This window comes from Rutilus rutilus, assembly GCF_951802725.1.
Source record: "Rutilus rutilus genome assembly, chromosome: 12".
Classification (NCBI taxonomy): domain Eukaryota; kingdom Metazoa; phylum Chordata; class Actinopteri; order Cypriniformes; family Leuciscidae; genus Rutilus; species Rutilus rutilus.
The window spans coordinates 34,139,862-34,159,592 of record NC_140217.1 but is presented as its reverse complement, the minus strand read 5'-3'; the positions used below and the strand labels follow the sequence as shown (position 1 = coordinate 34,159,592).

Below are 19,731 nucleotides of genomic sequence, written 5' to 3'. Positions count from 1 at the left end.
GGCAATGGTCTCTTGCTACACATTCTCACTGAGGGATAAGCCCCCCTGAACATCAAATCCTAGAACTGCCCCCGATTAAGACACTATTGCAGACAGTGGCTCCTGGGCAGGGGGCCCAATCGGCGTGATGTGCCAGTTCAGTTAATTGGAAAAAATTGTATATGTATATTTGTGTAATTTCACCCTTGATACAAAAATTGAAGCATGATGTCACTGCCTGTAGCCAGGGTCTTGTCTTCCGGTTCCCAGCATAATTCTGATGGATGGGCTGCTCTCATCGATTTGATGGACTTGGACAGTATTTTGTCTTTCTTCCCTCAAGTCTAATGAATGACTTACACCCATGTCTGTCAGTCACCTTATTGGAGCAGCCTTACACACACAGTTTGCATAACAACAAGACAGTGTCCATCCAGTTGAAGGATTTTTTTCTGATGAGTGCTGTCAGTCTTTTTTAGCCTTGGTCAAATTAGATTTGGATTTAGTTAAGGGATATAACTGCCACGGTTAAAGTCCAATTACTTTCTTTCACTCTGCATCCCATCATGACTCCCTCAATCTTTTTGCCTCTACATTTACATTTTTATTTCAATTTTGAGCCCAGTCACAGCACAGGTTGTGCCAGCGAGTCTAGACCAACTTTGGGTATATGAAATTCAAATGAATATCTATCTATTTCGGGGAGACTGTGGATCTCTGAAAGATGGAGCAGGACATTGCAATAAATAAGTGTCAATTTATACAAATAATAATGGCAAATGTTTAATTTGCTTTGACATTTCGGTTTTGGAAAATAACATCTTGTCGTATTTACTGTGTGTTGTGTAATGAGGTTTTTGGATTTGTGTGTAGTTGTTGAAGGGACACTCTGGTTGTTTCCAACATTCAGAAATGCACTCCAGTCTTCAGTGTCACATGATCCTTGAGAAATCATTCTAATATGCTTAATAATTTCTAATTATTACCAATGCTGCAAATAGTTGTGCTGATTAATATATTAGCTACATTATACTTTTTTGATGAATAGAAAGTTTAAAAGCATTTATTTGAAATATAAATAATTTTTTAACAATTTAAAATGTCACTTTTAATCAATTTAATGCATAAAAGTATTAATTTCTTCTTCAAAAAAAAAAAGTGTATTGTTTATCTGGGTATTCCATTCATATCTGCACACATTATACATACTGCAAAGGTTGTATTAGTGGAAGGAGATTCTGAGCTATCCAATTTCTATCCAATAATCTATATGAGTTGTACTGTTATTAAAATGTATGGTGTGTCGTATGTCTCCTGCAGAGGGCAGTCATCTCACTTGTGTCTCCAGATGTCCTGTATCTCTTCAGAGTGCAAGCTGTATGTCAGAGAGACCAGCGCAGTGACTTCAGCCAAACACTTTTATTCAAAGGTCTGTCTGATTTTATGTGGCTTTCTGTTCTTAAAAATAAAAATAATCAATTACTGCTGCCAACCGAGCCTTAAAGTCTGCATGAAATGTTTTGTGACATATATCCGAGTGAAACGGCTTCTCGAACTAGACAAAAGGGACAGACTTATAGATAAGACAGTTCTATTGTTTCTATTGGTCGATCTCATGTGAGTGACAGGTTGCCCCGCCCTCGGGCCAGTGAACGTCAGAGAAAAGAAGAGTTGTCGCTGCAAGAGGAGGGGACGTTATTTATTTGATTAAAGATTCTGAAAGCATGTGAATTTGAAAAGAATAAGGCTACGTCTACATTAATCCGGACACATTTGAAAAAGGCATTTTCGTTTCAAAACGCTCTCTGTCCACACTAGCGTTTTCAAGCATTTTTCAAAAGTTTCTTATCCACATTGAAAGGTCGGAAACCGCTAAATTCACCTTACTGCGCATGCGTAAATCCTCATAAAAGCTCAGTAAGATGATACAGATGGACATAATAATGTTCTCATGCTATTCTTCTGGCAGGATCATTTTCAAATTTATCCACTTGGGAAAGCGTTTGTCAAAAAGCTCATTTTTCACAAAACCGCTGTCTCAGTGTGAACTGAAGGCCAAAACAGAGAGAAATAGATGCTTTTTCAAATGAAAACGTATTAATGTGGACAAGGCCTAATGATGTGCACAGATAAATAACATTAAACAATATCTAATATTGATTGTCACACTGTGTGATTTATTCTTCCAGCAAACACCACAAGGATATTTGAGGGGACAAGGATTGTGAAAACCGGAATGGTGGGTAACTGGTTTAATCATTTCTAAATCTGTGTATTTGCTTCTCTACACACGTTGTAATTTATCTTTTCCTCTTCTGCCCTGGTTGTAGCCGACGTTGTCCCCCGCCTCTTCGGCAGACATGGCCCCTATAAGCTCAGGCTCCTCTACCTGGACGTCCGCCGGCCTCCCTTTTTCATTTGTCTCCATGGCAACGGGAATGGGGCCCCCATCCAGCGGAGGACAAGCCACTGTAGCATCTGTGGTGACCAGCACTCTGTTGGCAGGACTGGGCTTCAGTGGCAGTGTGATTTCTTCCCTCCCAGGATCCTTTTGGCCAACCCACTCTACAAACTCAGGCCCCACGCCCACCCAGCACCCATCCACTCCCACTGCTGAAAGCAGCCCGTCTGAGAGCAACGTCCTCATCTCGGAGGACAGCACTGAAGCTAATAACAAACAGGAAGAAGACAGTGAAAGAGAGGAGAAGGAGGAAAAAGAGGAAGAGGAGGAGGAAGAGGAACAGGAAGAAGAGGAGAAGAAAAAAAGGGGGAAAGATGCGACAGTCAAGGACAAAAAGCAGGCGAAGGCGGTGCCCCAAAAACCAACTGCCCCCATCCCAACTTCAAAACACAGAGAGCGGGAAGGAAAGAGGGCGGATGCTAACACTGAGAACTCTACATCGGACCCTAGAATAGGGGAAGAGCAGGGACCCCGTTCTACTGAGAGGCCCTCTGGAGAGGGTTCATCAAAACCAACGTGGCTGGAGGATAATGACACTGCAGACATGCAGATTCCCTCAGGCTCGACGGAGAACACCAAACTCACCAATGAGGAGAAGGCGCACTGGCCATACTACATTCACACTGGTAGGTGAGCTGAGTCTAAAGCTCTGTGCAAAAGATAAAACGGCAATTAAGTCCACATGGTCAAAAGCACAGTACCTTTAAAATTAGTAATTAGTGCCAAATCGTGTCCAAAAACTAAAATGTACATTACCTTAATAAATATAATTAAGAGTATATGAATATGTATAAATATATTTAATAGTGCTGTCAAATCGAATAATCGCATCTAACATGAAAGTTTTTGTTTACATAATATGTGTGTGTATATATTATTATATTTATATATATATGTCTGTGTGTGTGCGTGTCTGTGTATATATACACAAATACAGTATAATATATATGTTTATAAATATATGTGTATACAGTATATACACACACAGACATAATATACATAAATATAATAATATATATACACACAGACATATATATAAATATAATAATACATACAGTATACACACTCATATATTATGTAAGCAAAAACTTTTGTTAGATGTGATTAATCATGATTATTCGATTTGACAGCACTAATATTTAATGAGTAAAATATTTATAAATGTAAAATATGTATTATCTGCATGATATATTATCTTATGTGTCTGTATAATATGTTTGTATTATTATGCATTATTAAAATGTGTACACAAAATAAATATAATAAAATATATAACATGCATTTTATTAAAATATATTAGATACACTTCCGTGAAAAAAAATTATGATACAAGTTTCGAAAAGGAATCCTGAAGAGATGTACTGTGGTTTCCACAAAAACATTAAGCTTCACAACTTTTTCCAGCTTTAATAATCATAATAAATGTTTCTTGAGCTCCAAATTAGCATATTAAAATTATTCCTGAAGGATCGTGTGACATTGAAGATGTAATGTAATGTAAGGAGTATTGATGATGAAAATTCAGCTTTGCTATCACATGAATAATTTCAAAATACATTAAAATAGAACATTTATTTTAAATTGTATGAATTACATTATATTTATATATTTGTTACCTTGCTCTGGTCCCCTTTGACTACCATGCAGAGAGGAACAGCATCTCCACTGTCACCCGAGACCCGGTGTCATCCTCCAGCCGGGTGGAGTGGATCATCCCCCTGATGGTGGTCTCTGCCCTCACTCTGCTCTGTCTGATCATGCTGCTGGCTGTCCTGGTCTACTGGAGGTAAGATTGAATTAGCCATTGTCCAGCACGTTGGTCTTAGATCATCTTGGGCCTTTACTGTATGGGATACATGCATGGGAAAAGATCAGGTCTCTTTATCTGCATTCCTTAACTTCTCCATTTGCCTATCTCATTTTTTTGAGCTTTGGTTTTCTTCTGAACGAATGCATCACCTAATTAATATGCATGACACCATGTATTATGTAGAGTAGATTTGTCTGATCGTGGTTGTGCCTGGCTTGTAAACAGTGTAAGGTCGCTCTGTCCCCTGAATCCACACTTCATCTAACTATTTCAACTCCATCTACTGGCCTTTATAACCCTGGCTCAGCTCCCTGGAGAGTCCGTGCCCCATCTGCCCGCCCTCTCCCGGACCGGTCTCAGCCCCATGGTAACCGAATAAAAATTTTTTAAATCCTCCTATGGAGCTTCCTGCCAAATACCACCATCCTCCTGTTCAGTCTTGTATCTGTATGTGAGCTAAGAGGTTGCGGGCCCCCTGGGGACCATGAGTCTTGTGCGGAGGGACCCAGCTGTGCTCCAATCTGTGATGCTGACTGGTTTGAGCATATCATTTAAAATGTGAGCACACAACAGTAACATTACATCAAAAGATACATTTTAAAACGTTTTATATTTTAAATGTATGATATCATGATTTTTTTAAATATATTTTTTGTTGTTGTATTATTGTACTGCTTGTATGTTATTTTAGTTTAATTGATATACTGTTATAGTATTTATTAATATTTTAAATTAGCTTTTATTTTATTCATTTTAGTTTTAGTTATTTTAGTACTTCCACTTAAATCTATTTCAGTTATTTGCCAAGGCAATATTTATAATTTTACGTTTTTCATGTTATATTCCTATGTTATTTTTATTTCAGCTTTATGTCAATTACTGGGAAAAATCTGGTTTTCGTAAAAAATAATAATAATAATTTTTAATCCTGTTTATTTCAGTGTATTTTCAGTTTTAGTAAATAAAAAAGGTTTTAGCAGTTTTAGTACTACAATTTAATCATATTTATTTCAGTTATTTGCCAAGGCAGTCCATCTACTATTCATATTTTATTGTTTTTCAGCTTTATTGTGTTTAGCGAAAACTTTGAATGGTTTTAGTTTCAGTTAACTATAACAACACTGGTCTTACATGGCCTTAACAAGCACCACAAATGTCAAGAATTTTTGCCTGCAAGTTACTGTACCAATTGCAAAGCAATTACGTCAGCCAATAAGTCAGGAAAAAATTTAGAGGAAAAGATAACAGCAGTTTGATTTGATCATTTGATGGGTTTATAAGAGGTTGATCAGTGACAGTTAAAGTGAATGAAAGACTGAGTTTGCACGCTAATCTGTTAAGAGAGCGGACGAAAGACAAGTGACAAGACGCAACTGCTCCCCCGAGAATGTGACGGCAAACGTCTTTGTCAAGACATTGCTGTCAAATTTCAAGAACGTCAAGAACAAAGCTACCGAGTGAACAAAAGCCATTCAAAAGATATTCCATTCTCGTTTTTTGATGACTGGAGTTCATGCAAGTTACCAGAAAGTATGATATTATTTGCTTAAAATGAAGTTATGATGTTGCCAAGGCGATAGGCTAATGAGAGGTTTATGTAGGCAGGGTTCCATCTGGATGGCTCAGAGGCTTTCAGTCTCCTCAGACTCACAGATGCCCATTAAAGACCAAAGATGCCGCACTCATTTCTACACGTACGCATGCGATCGCCTATGAGTTAGAGCAATTCCAGACTCGACGCAAAGACGCAGATGGGGAATGATAAGAGGTTATATTTATCTTTTTACCATTTGCCTATTTTAAATTCTCAAGGATTAGACCGCAGGGTCCAAAACTTCTCTGAAGGACCCTTCTACACCATTAGTCTAACGTCTCTAAACACACGAGAGATCGGCCATCATAAAAAGGTCATTAGTGTGAGGTTCCTGTCCCGCCAGTGATCGTCTCTCCTCAATCCCCCCAGCCCTCCCTCCCTCATCGGAGCTCTACGAGCGTTCAACCCCTCTTTTCTTTCTTTTTATCTCACCTCTCAAGGATGACTAGCATCTGCTCATTGCTCTGCTTAAAGTACAGGTAGGGGCATGCTTATACAAATGCTTTACTGGGATTTACATGAAGCAAGTCTTCAATAAGGGGGTGGGAGGGTTTATACCATGTCTTTGTGCACTGAAATAAAAAACAAACAAAAAAAAGAGGCAGAAAGAGTTGCATGTGCAGAGTTTGGCTGGATATTTGGTATCATCGCTTTGATCTTAATGTGTATTATATGAGAACTTGACGTTTGTGTGTGTGTGTAGTGGCTAATGCATTTTAATTATGGAAATGTGCCAATGATAGTCTTTATTATGCATTATGAGTTGGTCTGAGTCAATACAAGTCGGTCGAGCTGATTCATTCATCTGATATTTGGCCTATATTGTGATTCTCTGCATCAGCAGATAGCCATAACCACTCTGACAATTACCAGAAGTCTGTTTATCGACTTCTGTTTTCAAATTCAAGTTTTTGAGTAAATTAGTACTTAATAAATCAAATGTATTCATATTAATAATAATAACATAAATAGTCAATTTTGTTTAAACAATCTATTCAAATCTACAGACAGACTTATACAAGGATTTTCTGTTTTCAAATATTTTTAGAGTGAATTTTAAGTTATTTTGTGAAAATAAATACTTAATGACTAATAATAACAATAATAATAGAAATAATCAAATGTTTTTGTGTAAGAATATTTGGATTAAGTTGTATTACGTCATGTACGTGTACAGTATATTTAGAAAGAATGCTCTGCATACTCATTCTTCTTTTAGTAATGGACTGATATCAGAGTTGTGACTAAAATTGTATTGAACAGAAACACAGGTCAAAACACCCTTTGCTAACAAGATTGTACTGCATGGAAATTGTACTTTGATATTAAGTGAACAGTAATTCTCAGCAAGCACGAGGTTTCCTCAGAATTAAGAAGCTTTTTAAATAATCATCCCGATTTCCTGCTTTCTACTAACCGGGACGGTTTCTGTTCACAGGAGATTCTTCCAGACTGCACATTTCTATATTGACGACAGGAACTCCCCCAGAGTGATCCGCGATGACAGTTTTCCCATCATATCTACGGCGGGTGAGTCTAAACAAACATAAATGAAAACACGAGGTTTCAAAATGCAAGTACTTTTATTTTATGACATCATTATCCAGCAAAAAAGTGGCTTCAGAATTTGGTGCATAGTCAGAATACAGAGTTCTTAAGTTTTGATTTCATCACACGTACCCTTGTGTGGAGAACGCAATGCCAGAATGGGAGTTGGTTGTCTATTTTGGGAGCAAAGCACCTCGCTAGGTAACAGCTATATTCTGAAATAGATCAATAAGATATAAGCAAACATTGCAGCAGAGTGAAGTGACGCTTTATAAATATACCTGACCAGCTGACAAATAGTTATTACAGGATGTTGTTTAATGTGCATGATTTATTTATTTATTTTTGTCTCATACGCTTCTGTAATTTATGAGGACGGAAGTTTCCGGCTTTCTGTGTTTTCACTGTTATACGGTAGAGGGCGCATCTTCTGATATCTTCTGAAAGATTACTGAATCTCCGGATCAAAACACAGGCAAAAAAGAAGCAGAAACAAGCGATAGCATATGTAAGCAGATGCATGTGTAAAATAACGTGATCATCAACATTAAACAGCATGTTAAACAAAACTACCGAATAAAATGTCGAGCTATAGGACTGTGAAACTTTAGGGGTGTTGATGATCCGATCTGGATGTAGTCTTTGGCAAAAACGTTATTTTCACAGCTTTTTGCTTAAAATGTTGCTTTTTTATGAAACTTATTGCAGTCCAAACCTGTATGACTTACACTACCGGTCAAAAATGACAGTAAATAACAGTATAATGTTTCAAAAGATTTCTTATATATAAATGCTGCTTTTTTATATTCTACTTTCAACATTGATAATAAAAAGAAATGTATCGTGTGCACCAAATCAGCATTTTAGGATGATTTCAGTAGGATTGTGTGACAGTGAAGACTGGAGTAATTCAGTGTTGCAATCACAGGAATAAATTCCGTTTTAAAATATATTAAAATAAAAACCAGTTATTTTAAATGTGAATAATATTTCACAATATTGCTATTTTTACTGTGTTTTTGATCAAATAAAAGCAGCTTTGAAGAGGCTTCTTTCAAAAACATTTACAAATCTCCAAACCTTTGAACGGTAGAGTAATTTCGCTAGTCAAGTCAGTCACCGTTATTTATATATCGCTTTATAATAAAGATTGTTTCAAAGCAGCTTTACAGTTATAAACAGGAAAATAACGATTCAATTCGGCTGTAAAGCAGCTCTAAAAAGACAATAGTAAACAGTAATTATTCAGTTGAGATCAGTTCGGTGTTGATTCAAGCTTTTTATGATCAGAATTCCTATCTTGCCGTTTTCTCGGATGATGAGTGGATGCATATTTTACGTTCTGTGTGTTACTGTTTCTCAGTGAACGAATGGAAAGTCTGATTGCTCAATTTGGGTAGTGCATGATTTTCTAAAATTGCATGAACTGCTGTCAGTATTGCCATTCTTTTCTCTCTTGCTCTCTCTCAGTTACTTTCCTGTCTTCCCTTCTCCTCGTACGACGCAGTCCAGCTCTTGACTGACAGGTCTATATAACTGTAAGCCAAAAGAAGTAAAACGTAGCCATTAATGTTTATGAGAACTCCGTTTGAGGTGATAGCTTAATGTCTCTGTCGTAATAGAGAACTCATCAACAATCCCCGTTAAATAGAAGAAGTCTGTGTGTGCATGTCTCAGTGATTTAATAAGACCGATAGAATCTCTTCTGTTAATGGTATAGACACTGAATACAGAATGGGGGTTGAGTCGATGTGTGTTTGATCATCCTTCACAATGGTGAAGCAGTAAATGCTCCAGGGGATTCTGGTCTTTTTTAAATACGGTCCCAGCTGTGTGCTTCCATGGGCAGTAATGAACCATACCTTTGTACGGCCATTCTACGTGACAATAGCTAAACCATCATTTCAGACCCTTTCTTTGATAGATTACTGATGAGCTTTATATGACACAGATGTGACCAAATATCATCACTCAGGAAGTGAGGCCACAAAAGTAGGGCGTATGGATTTTGCTTCAAAGTATTTTGTCATTTGGAACAACAAGGATGGTTTTTTCTTTCTTTCTTTCTTTAATCTTTTATTTTTCAGAGAGGTTAGTTCCTTCAAAGTGACGTTAAGACATTTTATAATATTTTTTTAATGACAAATATTAATTTAATGAAAAGGTCTTGAATTAATAATTGAACTAATTAATGGAAAAAACACATACATTATTATATGCAGTCACTGAACAATGTATGTGTTGCGAAATGTATGTCGGTTCCATTAATCTGATGTTTTTAGGTATATTATTAAATATTTTGTGAAATGTGGTATTTCAGTGTATTTATTAAAAATATGTACTACTGTTCAAAAGTTTGGGGTCAGTAAGATATTTCTCAGCAAGGACACATTAAATTGATCAGTAGTGACAGTAAAGACATTTATAATGTTACAAAAGATTTATATTACAAATACAAAAATGTTTCCACAAAAATATTGATCAGTACAACTGTGATGATGATAATAATAATATTTCTTGAGCAGCAAATCAGCATATTAGAATGATTTCTGAAGGATCACGTGACACTGAAGATTGGAGTAATTTACTGACCCCAAACTTTTGAACTGTGGTGTATGTCAATTCTATTTATCTGATGTTTCAGGTATATTTTTAAAGATTTTGTAAAAAATAATTACATAATACAATAGTGTATTTGGGTACAATTTAATTTAATATTATAATTTAATACCAATTTATTTTATTTTATTTTATGTTTTAGTAACATTTTAATCATAATTTTTTTTTATCATAAATATTTATATAATAGGTATTTAGGTATTAATAGGTATTAATGCAGTTGTCATCAATTTCTATGAAAATGTTTGTGTTCACATTGGCAGTGGTACGATAGTATGTATGGTTTGTGTTTCAGATGACCTGGAGGCTGTGCCAGTCAGGCAATTCATCAAACACATCATGGAGCTGTACTCCAACAACCAGCATGGCTTTTCTCAGGAGTTCGATGTGAGCATGGCCTTTGTAGTTGGAGCATGTGAGAATGTGTGTATGTGTTCTGTACATGTACCGGTGCTCCCAGTGGCACATAGGCACAGATGGCTGTGGGAAAAGGACTAATTAAAGAGGAGAGCCTCATTAAAATCACTCCTCTTGCTGGAGGAATCTATGCAGGAATGCAGGAAAGCTTGAGTCTGGTTCATGCCCACAGCAAACATTTACAAGATTCACAAGATTCAAAAACAAGAACCGTGTCTCTTAGAAAAGATTTACTTAAAAACTTTGACAATTACCAGTATCTGCGACACGGTAGGTATCGATTCGTTACAGAGGTGCTTTGTTTTACAGATATAGGAAAACGAAATCTGCACGGTAGATTAATATCTGCTTCATTACGGCTCACTGGGGAGATAATTATTTTGCTGCAGTATAAAATTTATTTCAAATTACATTGATGTGACAATAATTAAATGACTTGGACAAATGGGGCAATATATGTAAATTCTAATCAAAGTGTGGCTAATTACTGGAATAATTAACTAATTGTTTTGTAAATGAGTCTTAAATAATTAACCAGTAATGTGGTCAACAGAAAGAAATTCTGATAGGACTGTAATCAGAATGAAAAAAAAAAAAAAATGGTATGCAACAATTGTTCTCGTGTTTAAACCATCAAGTGGCATCCAGTTAATCATATTAGGGATAAATATTTACATTTTAATCCAAGTCGGTGTAAAAGTAAAACCTTTTGACAGTCAAATTAAACATTGAGTCGAGGAGATTTTTTTTAAAATGGCTGCTCTTATTTCTGTTTTAATTTGTCACATGGGAAATGGAAGATGAAAATGTGTGAGTTGCTTACTACGCTTTAGATCCGGGTAGTCAATGCACACAGAAATCATGCATAACTCTGTACTGCAGAAAAGCAATTGTAGACCTAGCGTAGACTGTAAGTAAGTTATAACTAATTTGAAATCATACCTTCCCCGCAGGAGGTTCAACACTGCACGTCTGAAATGAAGATTACGGCAGAGCATTCAAATCACCCAGACAACAAGCACAAAAACAGATACATCAACATTGTCGCCTGTGAGTTGTCGATTATTATGTGGCAAACATGAACATTCACCTTCTTCAACATACTGTGAATTCATCTGTGAAGTGCTAGCGGTGCATGCAAGATGAAGATAAAAGCTATTAATATCCATCTCTCAATTTTGCATGCATTGCTAGTATTTCTAAATAGATTACATAGCTCGAACAGTGATTCGAATAATACATCATTTATTGCTTTTTAATACCCAGATGATCACAGCAGAGTGAAGTTGCAGCAACTGTCTGGGAAAGACTCCAAGCACAGTGACTACATCAATGCCAACTATGTAGACGTACGCATTTTATTACAAGTGCATGTGTGTTGCTTGTTGCTTTAATGTGTGTTTTATAATGAAATATTCTCCCTCTCAGGGTTATAACAGATCCAGGGCTTACATAGCCGCTCAGGGCCCTCTGAAGTCCACATTTGAGGACTTTTGGAGAATGATTTGGGAACAGAACACCACTGTGATTGTCATGATCACTAACTTGGTGGAGAAAGGCAGGGTATGTAACTAATTCCACAAAGTTTATTTAAAGTGCCCCAATTATGCTATTTTATGCATATGTCTCCTATAATAAATGTACAGGTCAAAGAAACACATTGCAGCATCACCTCTTTTCTCACAGTGTCTGAAACGGTTCGATAAAGGATTCGGTCTCACTCGCTATGCCGGAGGTCAAGAATAGCGCCCCGTTTTTATTTTCAAATTTCATTTTTTTTTTTTTCAAATTTTCATCTGTTTTTCCCATTTCCAGTTTTAATTTTTTTAGATTCCGATTTTTTTTTTTAGACAAGCTTTTTTTTTTGTCCTTTAATATTCACAGACACTACTCCATATCACGTTTTGATTAACTCATTCTGCTTCATGTTATACTATAAATTCCATTTTTCTGACTGTGTTCTGCGATTCTGTCCACATTTCCCACATGGCTGAATAGGGCTCGTTTTTGGTGAACTATTCTGTTAATGCAGACTTTGGTGTTTTGAAATGCAAAAACAGAAGATGTATTTGTTGTTTTTACAGAGGAAATGTGATCAGTATTGGCCGTCAGACAACTGCGAGGTTTATGGGAGCATAATGGTGACTCTGAAGAGTACTAAAGTGCATGCCTACTACACACTCCGGCATTTCATCATACGTAACATTAAACTGAAAAAGGTGCTTTTGAGGATTCATAGAGCATTTACAGAGCATTGTATCAGACCCTGCATTTTGACCTCTGAACTGTCTCTCTCAGGGTCAGAAGGGGAGGCAGAATGAGCGGCTGGTGGTCCAGTACCATTACACGCAGTGGCCAGACATGGGCGTACCTGAGTATGCACTTCCAGTCCTCAAATTCATCTCTCGGTCTACAGTGGCACGCACGCCGGGCACAGGCCCCGTTCTAGTTCACTGCAGGTACTATTCTATGGAAATATAAGCTCCGCCCACTAGCGTGTGAATTGCCAGTTTCAGTGATGTACTTTCTAGTTGTGCAGGGTTTCCCATTCCTACATCATTTTCAGCACAGGGTGTTTGGAAGTGAGAGACTCTTTGCTTTGTACCAAAATGCAATGTCATTTTTATCAAACCATCACTCTCTCTGTGTCCTGCAGTGCTGGAGTGGGCAGAACAGGCACATACATAGTCATAGACAGCATGCTGCAGCAGATAAAGGACAAAGGCACAGTCAACGTCCTGGGATACCTCAAGCACATCCGAGCTCAGCGTAACTACTTGGTCCAGACCGAGGTTATTACCTGTTTGATTTAATACGCTATATTTACACAGACTCAAAATGAACTCTTGAATCACTTTCGGAAGGGAATATTAGTGTACTTCTTACTACACACTGCATACTGTGCAGCATATACTGTTCACTGCAGACTCGTTGTTAAAAATTGTATGTGGAACTACTGTAGTATGCAATTACAAACTAAATTTCATCACATGACCTCATTATTTTTACATGTTGCATATCAGGGTGATTACTGTTAACTACAACTATATAAATTGTTAATTTATAGCTGCTGATTTAGGTTGAAGCACTTAAATTACTAACTGGAAATAATTAAAAATTAAAACTGAAATATACATTTTTAACAAATAAAAAAATATAAAAAAAAACTTAAATGAATCCGTAACAGTAATATTTTAAAAAGCACATAACATAATTACTAGAAATTAAACTAGATTTAAAATTAATACTGAACATGTAGAAATAAAAGCAAATTCATAATGTTAATACCAAAATTGAATAGTATATAAATAAGTATTAGTACTAAAATAACACTGTTGCATATTTAAGAATAAAAAAGGCTATTTTGCATTTTTTAAATTCCATTTTGTGTTTGTCCAGTCAAATTACATTGAATTCGTCATACTAGAAATGTAAGGTCATGTCAAGTGCATTGCATTGTGGGATACAGTTTGCAGTGTTTTCTGATTGCACACTGCACATTTTGGCATGTAGTACGTTGTCTGGGTGTTACATAAATACAGAAAATGTACATGCTGTTCATACTCTACATACTGCATACTGAAAAAAATTACCATTTTGAACATAAACCCATATTTATTCATAAATATAGTGTTCAGATGTCACATTCCTAATGCAAAATGGTTTGTCTTAATGACTATATGTGTGACCTACAGGAGCAGTTTATCTTTATCCATGATGCACTAATGGAAGCTGTGCTTAGTAAAGAGACTGAGGTTCCTGCTTGGCAACTCCATAATTATGTTAACAGCATTCTCACCCCGAGCCCAACGGGACAAACGCGCATGGACAAACAGTTTAAGGTCTGGACTGGATGACTCTGTTGTGTCTCTATGCAATTGTATAAAGATGTTTTTCTCAGTTAGACGACTAACCTGCTCCTCCTTGTGGACGCTCTTGTTACTGTTCCTCCAGTTGTTGACGCAATGCAATTCTCACCTCACGGAGTGTTTCAGTGCCCAGAAGGACTGCAACAAAGAGAAGAACCGCACCTCGACTGTCTTGCCAAGTGAGTCGCTAAACCTTCTAAACCCATGTATCAAAATCAACACTCCAGCTTCTTGGCAATATAGACTTTGCTGTATTCTCAATATACAGTGTAGTGCGCAGTGTAGTAGCACAATTTACTTTAACAATAAATACTATTTAAAATACCCACAAAAAATGTGTGTATATATATTTTTTTACAGTGCATTTATAAGTTGTATTTAATGTTCATTTAACATTAGTATTTAATTTCATGCATTAAATAGATGCACCAAGGATTTTTAACTATAGTAACGAATGCCTAGTGTTATTTTACTATTATTTATATACTATTATAGTATTTATTAATATTTTGAATTAGCTTTCTTAGATACATTTTCAGTTTACAATTTGTTTTAGGGATATTTGTTATGTCTTGCTTTAAAAAAAAATATTTCTGTTCTCTAGAAATATTCTCATATTTGCTATATATATATATATGCATGCATGTATGTGTCTGGGTGTGTATTGCTTAACATAAAATATAACATAAGAAAGTCATTAAGAATTGCAAACAATACTATTTTAAAACACATTGAATGAATGGTACAATACAAGGTTTGGTTGGTTGTGAAGGTTATAGTGAGTTGTTTTTCCCCACAGCGGAGCGGGCACGAGTGGCACTAGCTCCCCTCCCAGGAGTAAAGGGAACAGACTACATCAACGCCTCCTACATTATGGTACAGCAATAAGACTTTACTGGAACATTATACATCATTTTGGATTATAGTTAATAATGCATGGAACATGAATAATTTGCGTACCGGTGTTTTTATCTCTTCATCTGCTCGTCTCATCATTTGCTGTGATTTTCTTGTAGAATGAAATCAATGTTTATCCACTCACAGGGCTATTACAGGAGCAATGAGTTTGTCATTACCCAGCATCCTCTTCCCCACACGACCACAGACTTCTGGAGGATGATCTGGGATCATAACGCTCAAGTTATTGTGATGTTGCCAGACAACCTCGGCCTCGTGAGTACAGCGTTAAAGAGCTACTTGTGAACATGAGTTTTTAAGTGGATGCTTGCTGCGTTATGTAACTTATGTTCTTTTAATACATATTCAGTAAGTTCTGTTAATGCACTCTAAAACATTTCATACCAGCGGGTTATCGTAGCACTTACACTTAAATTCCAATTTAATTATTGTCTTTATAATACTGTTAACTTTTTTAAGAAACTATATCTAAAGAGCACCCTCGGTCTAGTTATAAAATCATTTGTATTTTCTTTTGATAAATATTTAATGTGGAAACAAGTTCAATTATAAATCACCTGAATCTGTTAGCCTTATAAAAATCGATATGATATGATATGCCCTGCTCTTCTTTTTATAGACTGAGGATGAATTTGTGTACTGGCCCAGCAGAGAGGAGCCCATGAACTGCGTAGCCTTTACTGTCACCCTCATTAATACTGACAGACTCTGTTTATCTAATGAGGAACAACTCGTCATCCACGACTTCATCCTGGAAGCCACACAGGTGTCTCACGCACTACACAATCATGACTCTTAAAGGAACACTCCACCGTTTTTTCATATTAAACTATGTTATTCCCTTAACTAAGACGAGTTGATACATACCTCTCTCGTTTCAGTGCGTGCAATCAATCGCTCTGGCGCGCGGCGACACTTTGATAGCACTTAGCTTAGCCCAGTTCATTCATTAGGATCCAAACAGAGATGAAGTTAGAAGCGACCAAACACCTCCACGTTTTCCCTATTTAAATACAGTTACACGAGTAGTTACACGACCAAGTATGGTGAGACAAAATAAAACGTGGCACTTTTCTAAGCGGGTAAAAAGAATAACTATAATGTATGGCGGAATAGCACTTGGGAGCACTTCGACTCGGCGCAGTAAAAAGTCACGTTGGTTCTAATGACAGAAGGGAGAGGGAGAGGGGGAGAGGATTTTTCAGGAGTGATGATATTACTGCGCCGAGTCGAAGTGCTCCCAAGTGCTATTCCGCCATACATAAAGTTAGTTTGCTTGATTAGATGAACTTAATGTGGACATATTAATTTCTGCATAAGTATAACATGCTTATATAACAGGTTTATCTTTGCTGTGCAGGACGACTATGTGCTAGAAGTCCGACATTTCCAATGTCCGAATTGGCCAGATCCTGATGCATCCATCAGCAGCACATTTGAGCTTATCAACATCATCAAAGAAGAGGCAATGACGAGGGACGGTCCCACCATTGTGCATGATGAGTGAGTGTCCTGTGTGTGCATAGAACATGAGTAGTGGCGTAGAGACGCTTTTCCACCGTCAGGCCAAACCATTCTCAATGCTCAACCTTTCCATTCCGTGCCGATCCGGCCCAGCCGGCACGGATACGGTTTCATTTTCCACTGTGGGGCTGAAAACCGAGCTGGAATGTAATACAAATGCCTCAGTCGTTGCCAGAGGTGGACAAAGTACACAACTCCATTACTTGTGCGAAAGTATAGAGACTTCTGGTCAAATATTACTCTGTTATAAGTGAAACTTCGCCACCTACACAGAAACTGGTAGCCAGGCAAGTGACCAATCCCGAGTGGCGACATCACCACGCATTCTACCAGCATGGTTAGAATTCCGCCCGATAACGGTTTGTAACCGTGCCTGCCGAACCAAGCTCAAGTGGCAATACAACTGTATCCCTTCCTTACCGTTCAGCCTGACGGTGGAAAAGCAGCTTATGTAACCAAAAGCAGAGCCTCATGGATTGTGTGTTACAGGTTCGGGGCAGTTTCTGCCGGGATGTTCTGTGCTCTGACCACACTCTCCCAGCAGCTGGAGAACGAGAGTGCTGTGGATGTCTATCAAGTGGCCAAAATGATTAACCTAATGAGGCCTGGTGTCTTCACTGAAATTGTAAGTTAACAAAATGTAACCTCATCACAAAAGTCTGCCTGATGATAAATCCAGAGAGGTCATTGGGGTCTCGTGTAGACGTTTGACGCAGTCTGATTCGAGTTCCAAAACCATTTAAAAATGTTATGTCCCTTCCCATTGCATTTATTTCCTTTTTTTCTCTATTTCTGTCTACTTCTTTTAGGAGCACTATCACTACCTTTACAAGGCTATGCTCAGCCTGGTTAGCAGTAAAGACTGCAGACTTGGCTTCAGCTACATGGATACTGGGATAGTGGTAATGGATGAATCCAACCAGGCTGAGAGCATGGAGTCTTTGGTGTGATGTTTCCAGAAAATGAAATGGAACAAAGTAGTTCCTTGAACTTTCCATGAGGCCTTTTTCCACAGACTCTTGGTGAAATGAAAAGGAAAAAAAAACGACAAAAAAGAGCTTTTATATACTGATAAAAATAAATTCTTTTGATATTTATTTTTGCTGCTTTTTGTTATCCTGCTGAGCGCCACAAACTGCTCTCCAAAACACGTGCACACAGACACACACACCGTCTACTTTGCACTACACTGTCAGTGTTACTACTTGATGCCTAGCTGATTATTGATAATTGTGTTGAAACCGTTTCCGAGTATCACTTTATTCTTGACGATAAAGTCTACAGACATGTGAGGGTGATCAGCGACAGCACATTAACACACACATCAGCCTCATACCCATGAAAACTGTACACAGAAAAGCTCCAACTTAATGCTCATCATGATGCGACTTTTAACCGTCAAGCATTGTGACTTGTTAGATTAATATGTTATTTTTTTTTATTTATTAAGATATGCCATTTTATGTCTAACTTATATACATTATTTCAGTGTGGTATCATAACAGCAACTGTGAACATATATTGTTATCAGTAGCATTTCTATGGTTTTGTAATATATAAAGATATTGATCAAAAAATCTTTATCTCGTTTCCTTCATTTCAGTTGTCATGTTTTCAATGGGCATGCTCAGTACTTCCTCCAACAGGTATGTGACTGTTCTGTTTACACTGGTATTCAGGGACAGGGACAGGTGGTTTAGATCGTACCAATCAGACCATTACTATTTTGTCTTTTTAAACGGGGAAAAATCTAGATAACGTCAGTAAATCGTGGAGTGCCACAGGGATCTGTGTTAGGCCCTTTGCTATTTCCAATTTAAAAAAAATCTGATTAAATGATTGCATAACAGATTAGGACATAAAACTGAGAATTCGTTTGAGGAAGGGGTGAAATACTGAAGTAAAAGTACTCCACTTAAAACTACTAGATATGTTTTTAAATATAAAATTCTCATGTAAAGTCAATGAAATGACACCAATGAAGATATTCACCTGATACACATATGGATGTTATCATTGAACAATTAGAGGATCTACATTCGGAGAAGGTTTTTTTCCCATTCCCATCAAAATTCTCATGTACATACAATGGAACAACTCGGATGAAGATAATCACCTGATACACAGATGGAAGTTGGTGTTGCTTTGGCCATTAACCAGTATGATTTAACACATATTACAACTCATTAATGTTTTGCTTTTAACAATCACAAATGGAAAAAAAAGAATGTTGTATAAGTATTATTCCTACTATGCAGTACATATTCATGTCCCCATAAAAATAAATGGAAACACACGCAACTTATTAGGAACTTTTCCAGTTTTAAGCCAAACATAGTCTTTAAAAAAACAAGCTGATAATAACTTGCCTTAACATGAGAATTTGCTTTTTGTTACAGTCAGTGACTTCCATAGTATTTTTTTTTTTCTTCTACTATGGAAGTCAATAGGTGCTGTTAACTGTCTGGTTACCAACATTCTTTAAAATATCTTCTTTTGTGTTCAACCGAAGAAATAAACTCATACAGGTTTGGTACAACATGAGGGTGAGTAAATGATGACAACATTTTCATTTTTGGGTGAACTATTCCTTTAAGTAGACAAATGAAAAAAAAGTGGGAAATTATTTTACAAAAATATTAAATTCAGATCTAGACAAACACTATTGCACTGTAACTTTGTACACATCACTGTGCGTCAAGTAAATAACATGGATATTAAACTCATTTCTACCACTAGGAGGTGGTAGAATTTCTACCATTATATCTCTGGGAACAGTCCACTAATACACGGGGAACGGGCGCTTTTGCTTTCATCGGTAAAGTGTTTTAGTTACTCAAATGACAGTGCCACCTACATTTTTTAGAAATAACACTTCTTGTTATTACATTTTATGCATATATCTTCAAGCAAAGCAAACATGATGGCATACCAACAATGTTTATTTTCCCTTCTCTCTAACCCGTGCACATGTAAAAGTGAGCTCGCCCAC

At 36.9% G+C, this 19,731-nt stretch overlaps 1 protein-coding gene across 2 annotated transcripts in view; it reads left to right on the top strand.

Annotated features, from left to right (window-relative positions):
• ca16b (carbonic anhydrase XVI b) overlaps positions 1–17,827 on the top strand; it is a 90,332-nt gene extending 72,505 nt beyond the window's left edge. Inside the window, exons 10-29 of one of the 2 annotated variants that reach the window (XM_084426504.1) lie at positions 1,300–1,408; positions 2,169–2,218; positions 2,310–3,066; positions 4,088–4,226; positions 7,283–7,374; positions 10,307–10,398; positions 11,382–11,478; positions 11,695–11,777; positions 11,857–11,991; positions 12,513–12,647; positions 12,727–12,887; positions 13,085–13,220; positions 14,124–14,270; positions 14,383–14,476; positions 15,097–15,173; positions 15,342–15,470; positions 15,835–15,981; positions 16,576–16,718; positions 17,229–17,364; positions 17,549–17,827. In XM_084426504.1, coding sequence (XP_084282630.1) covers positions 1,300–1,408; positions 2,169–2,218; positions 2,310–3,066; positions 4,088–4,226; positions 7,283–7,374; positions 10,307–10,398; positions 11,382–11,478; positions 11,695–11,777; positions 11,857–11,991; positions 12,513–12,647; positions 12,727–12,887; positions 13,085–13,220; positions 14,124–14,270; positions 14,383–14,476; positions 15,097–15,173; positions 15,342–15,470; positions 15,835–15,981; positions 16,576–16,718; positions 17,229–17,364; positions 17,549–17,689 — 3,000 coding nt within the window. In that variant the 3' untranslated portion in view covers positions 17,690–17,827. The remainder of the gene's footprint in view (positions 1–1,299; positions 1,409–2,168; positions 2,219–2,309; positions 3,067–4,087; positions 4,227–7,282; positions 7,375–10,306; positions 10,399–11,381; positions 11,479–11,694; positions 11,778–11,856; positions 11,992–12,512; positions 12,648–12,726; positions 12,888–13,084; positions 13,221–14,123; positions 14,271–14,382; positions 14,477–15,096; positions 15,174–15,341; positions 15,471–15,834; positions 15,982–16,575; positions 16,719–17,228; positions 17,365–17,548) is intronic. The other variant, XM_084426505.1, reaches the window with a different exon arrangement.
• The last annotated feature ends 1,904 nt before the right edge of the window (positions 17,828–19,731 follow it).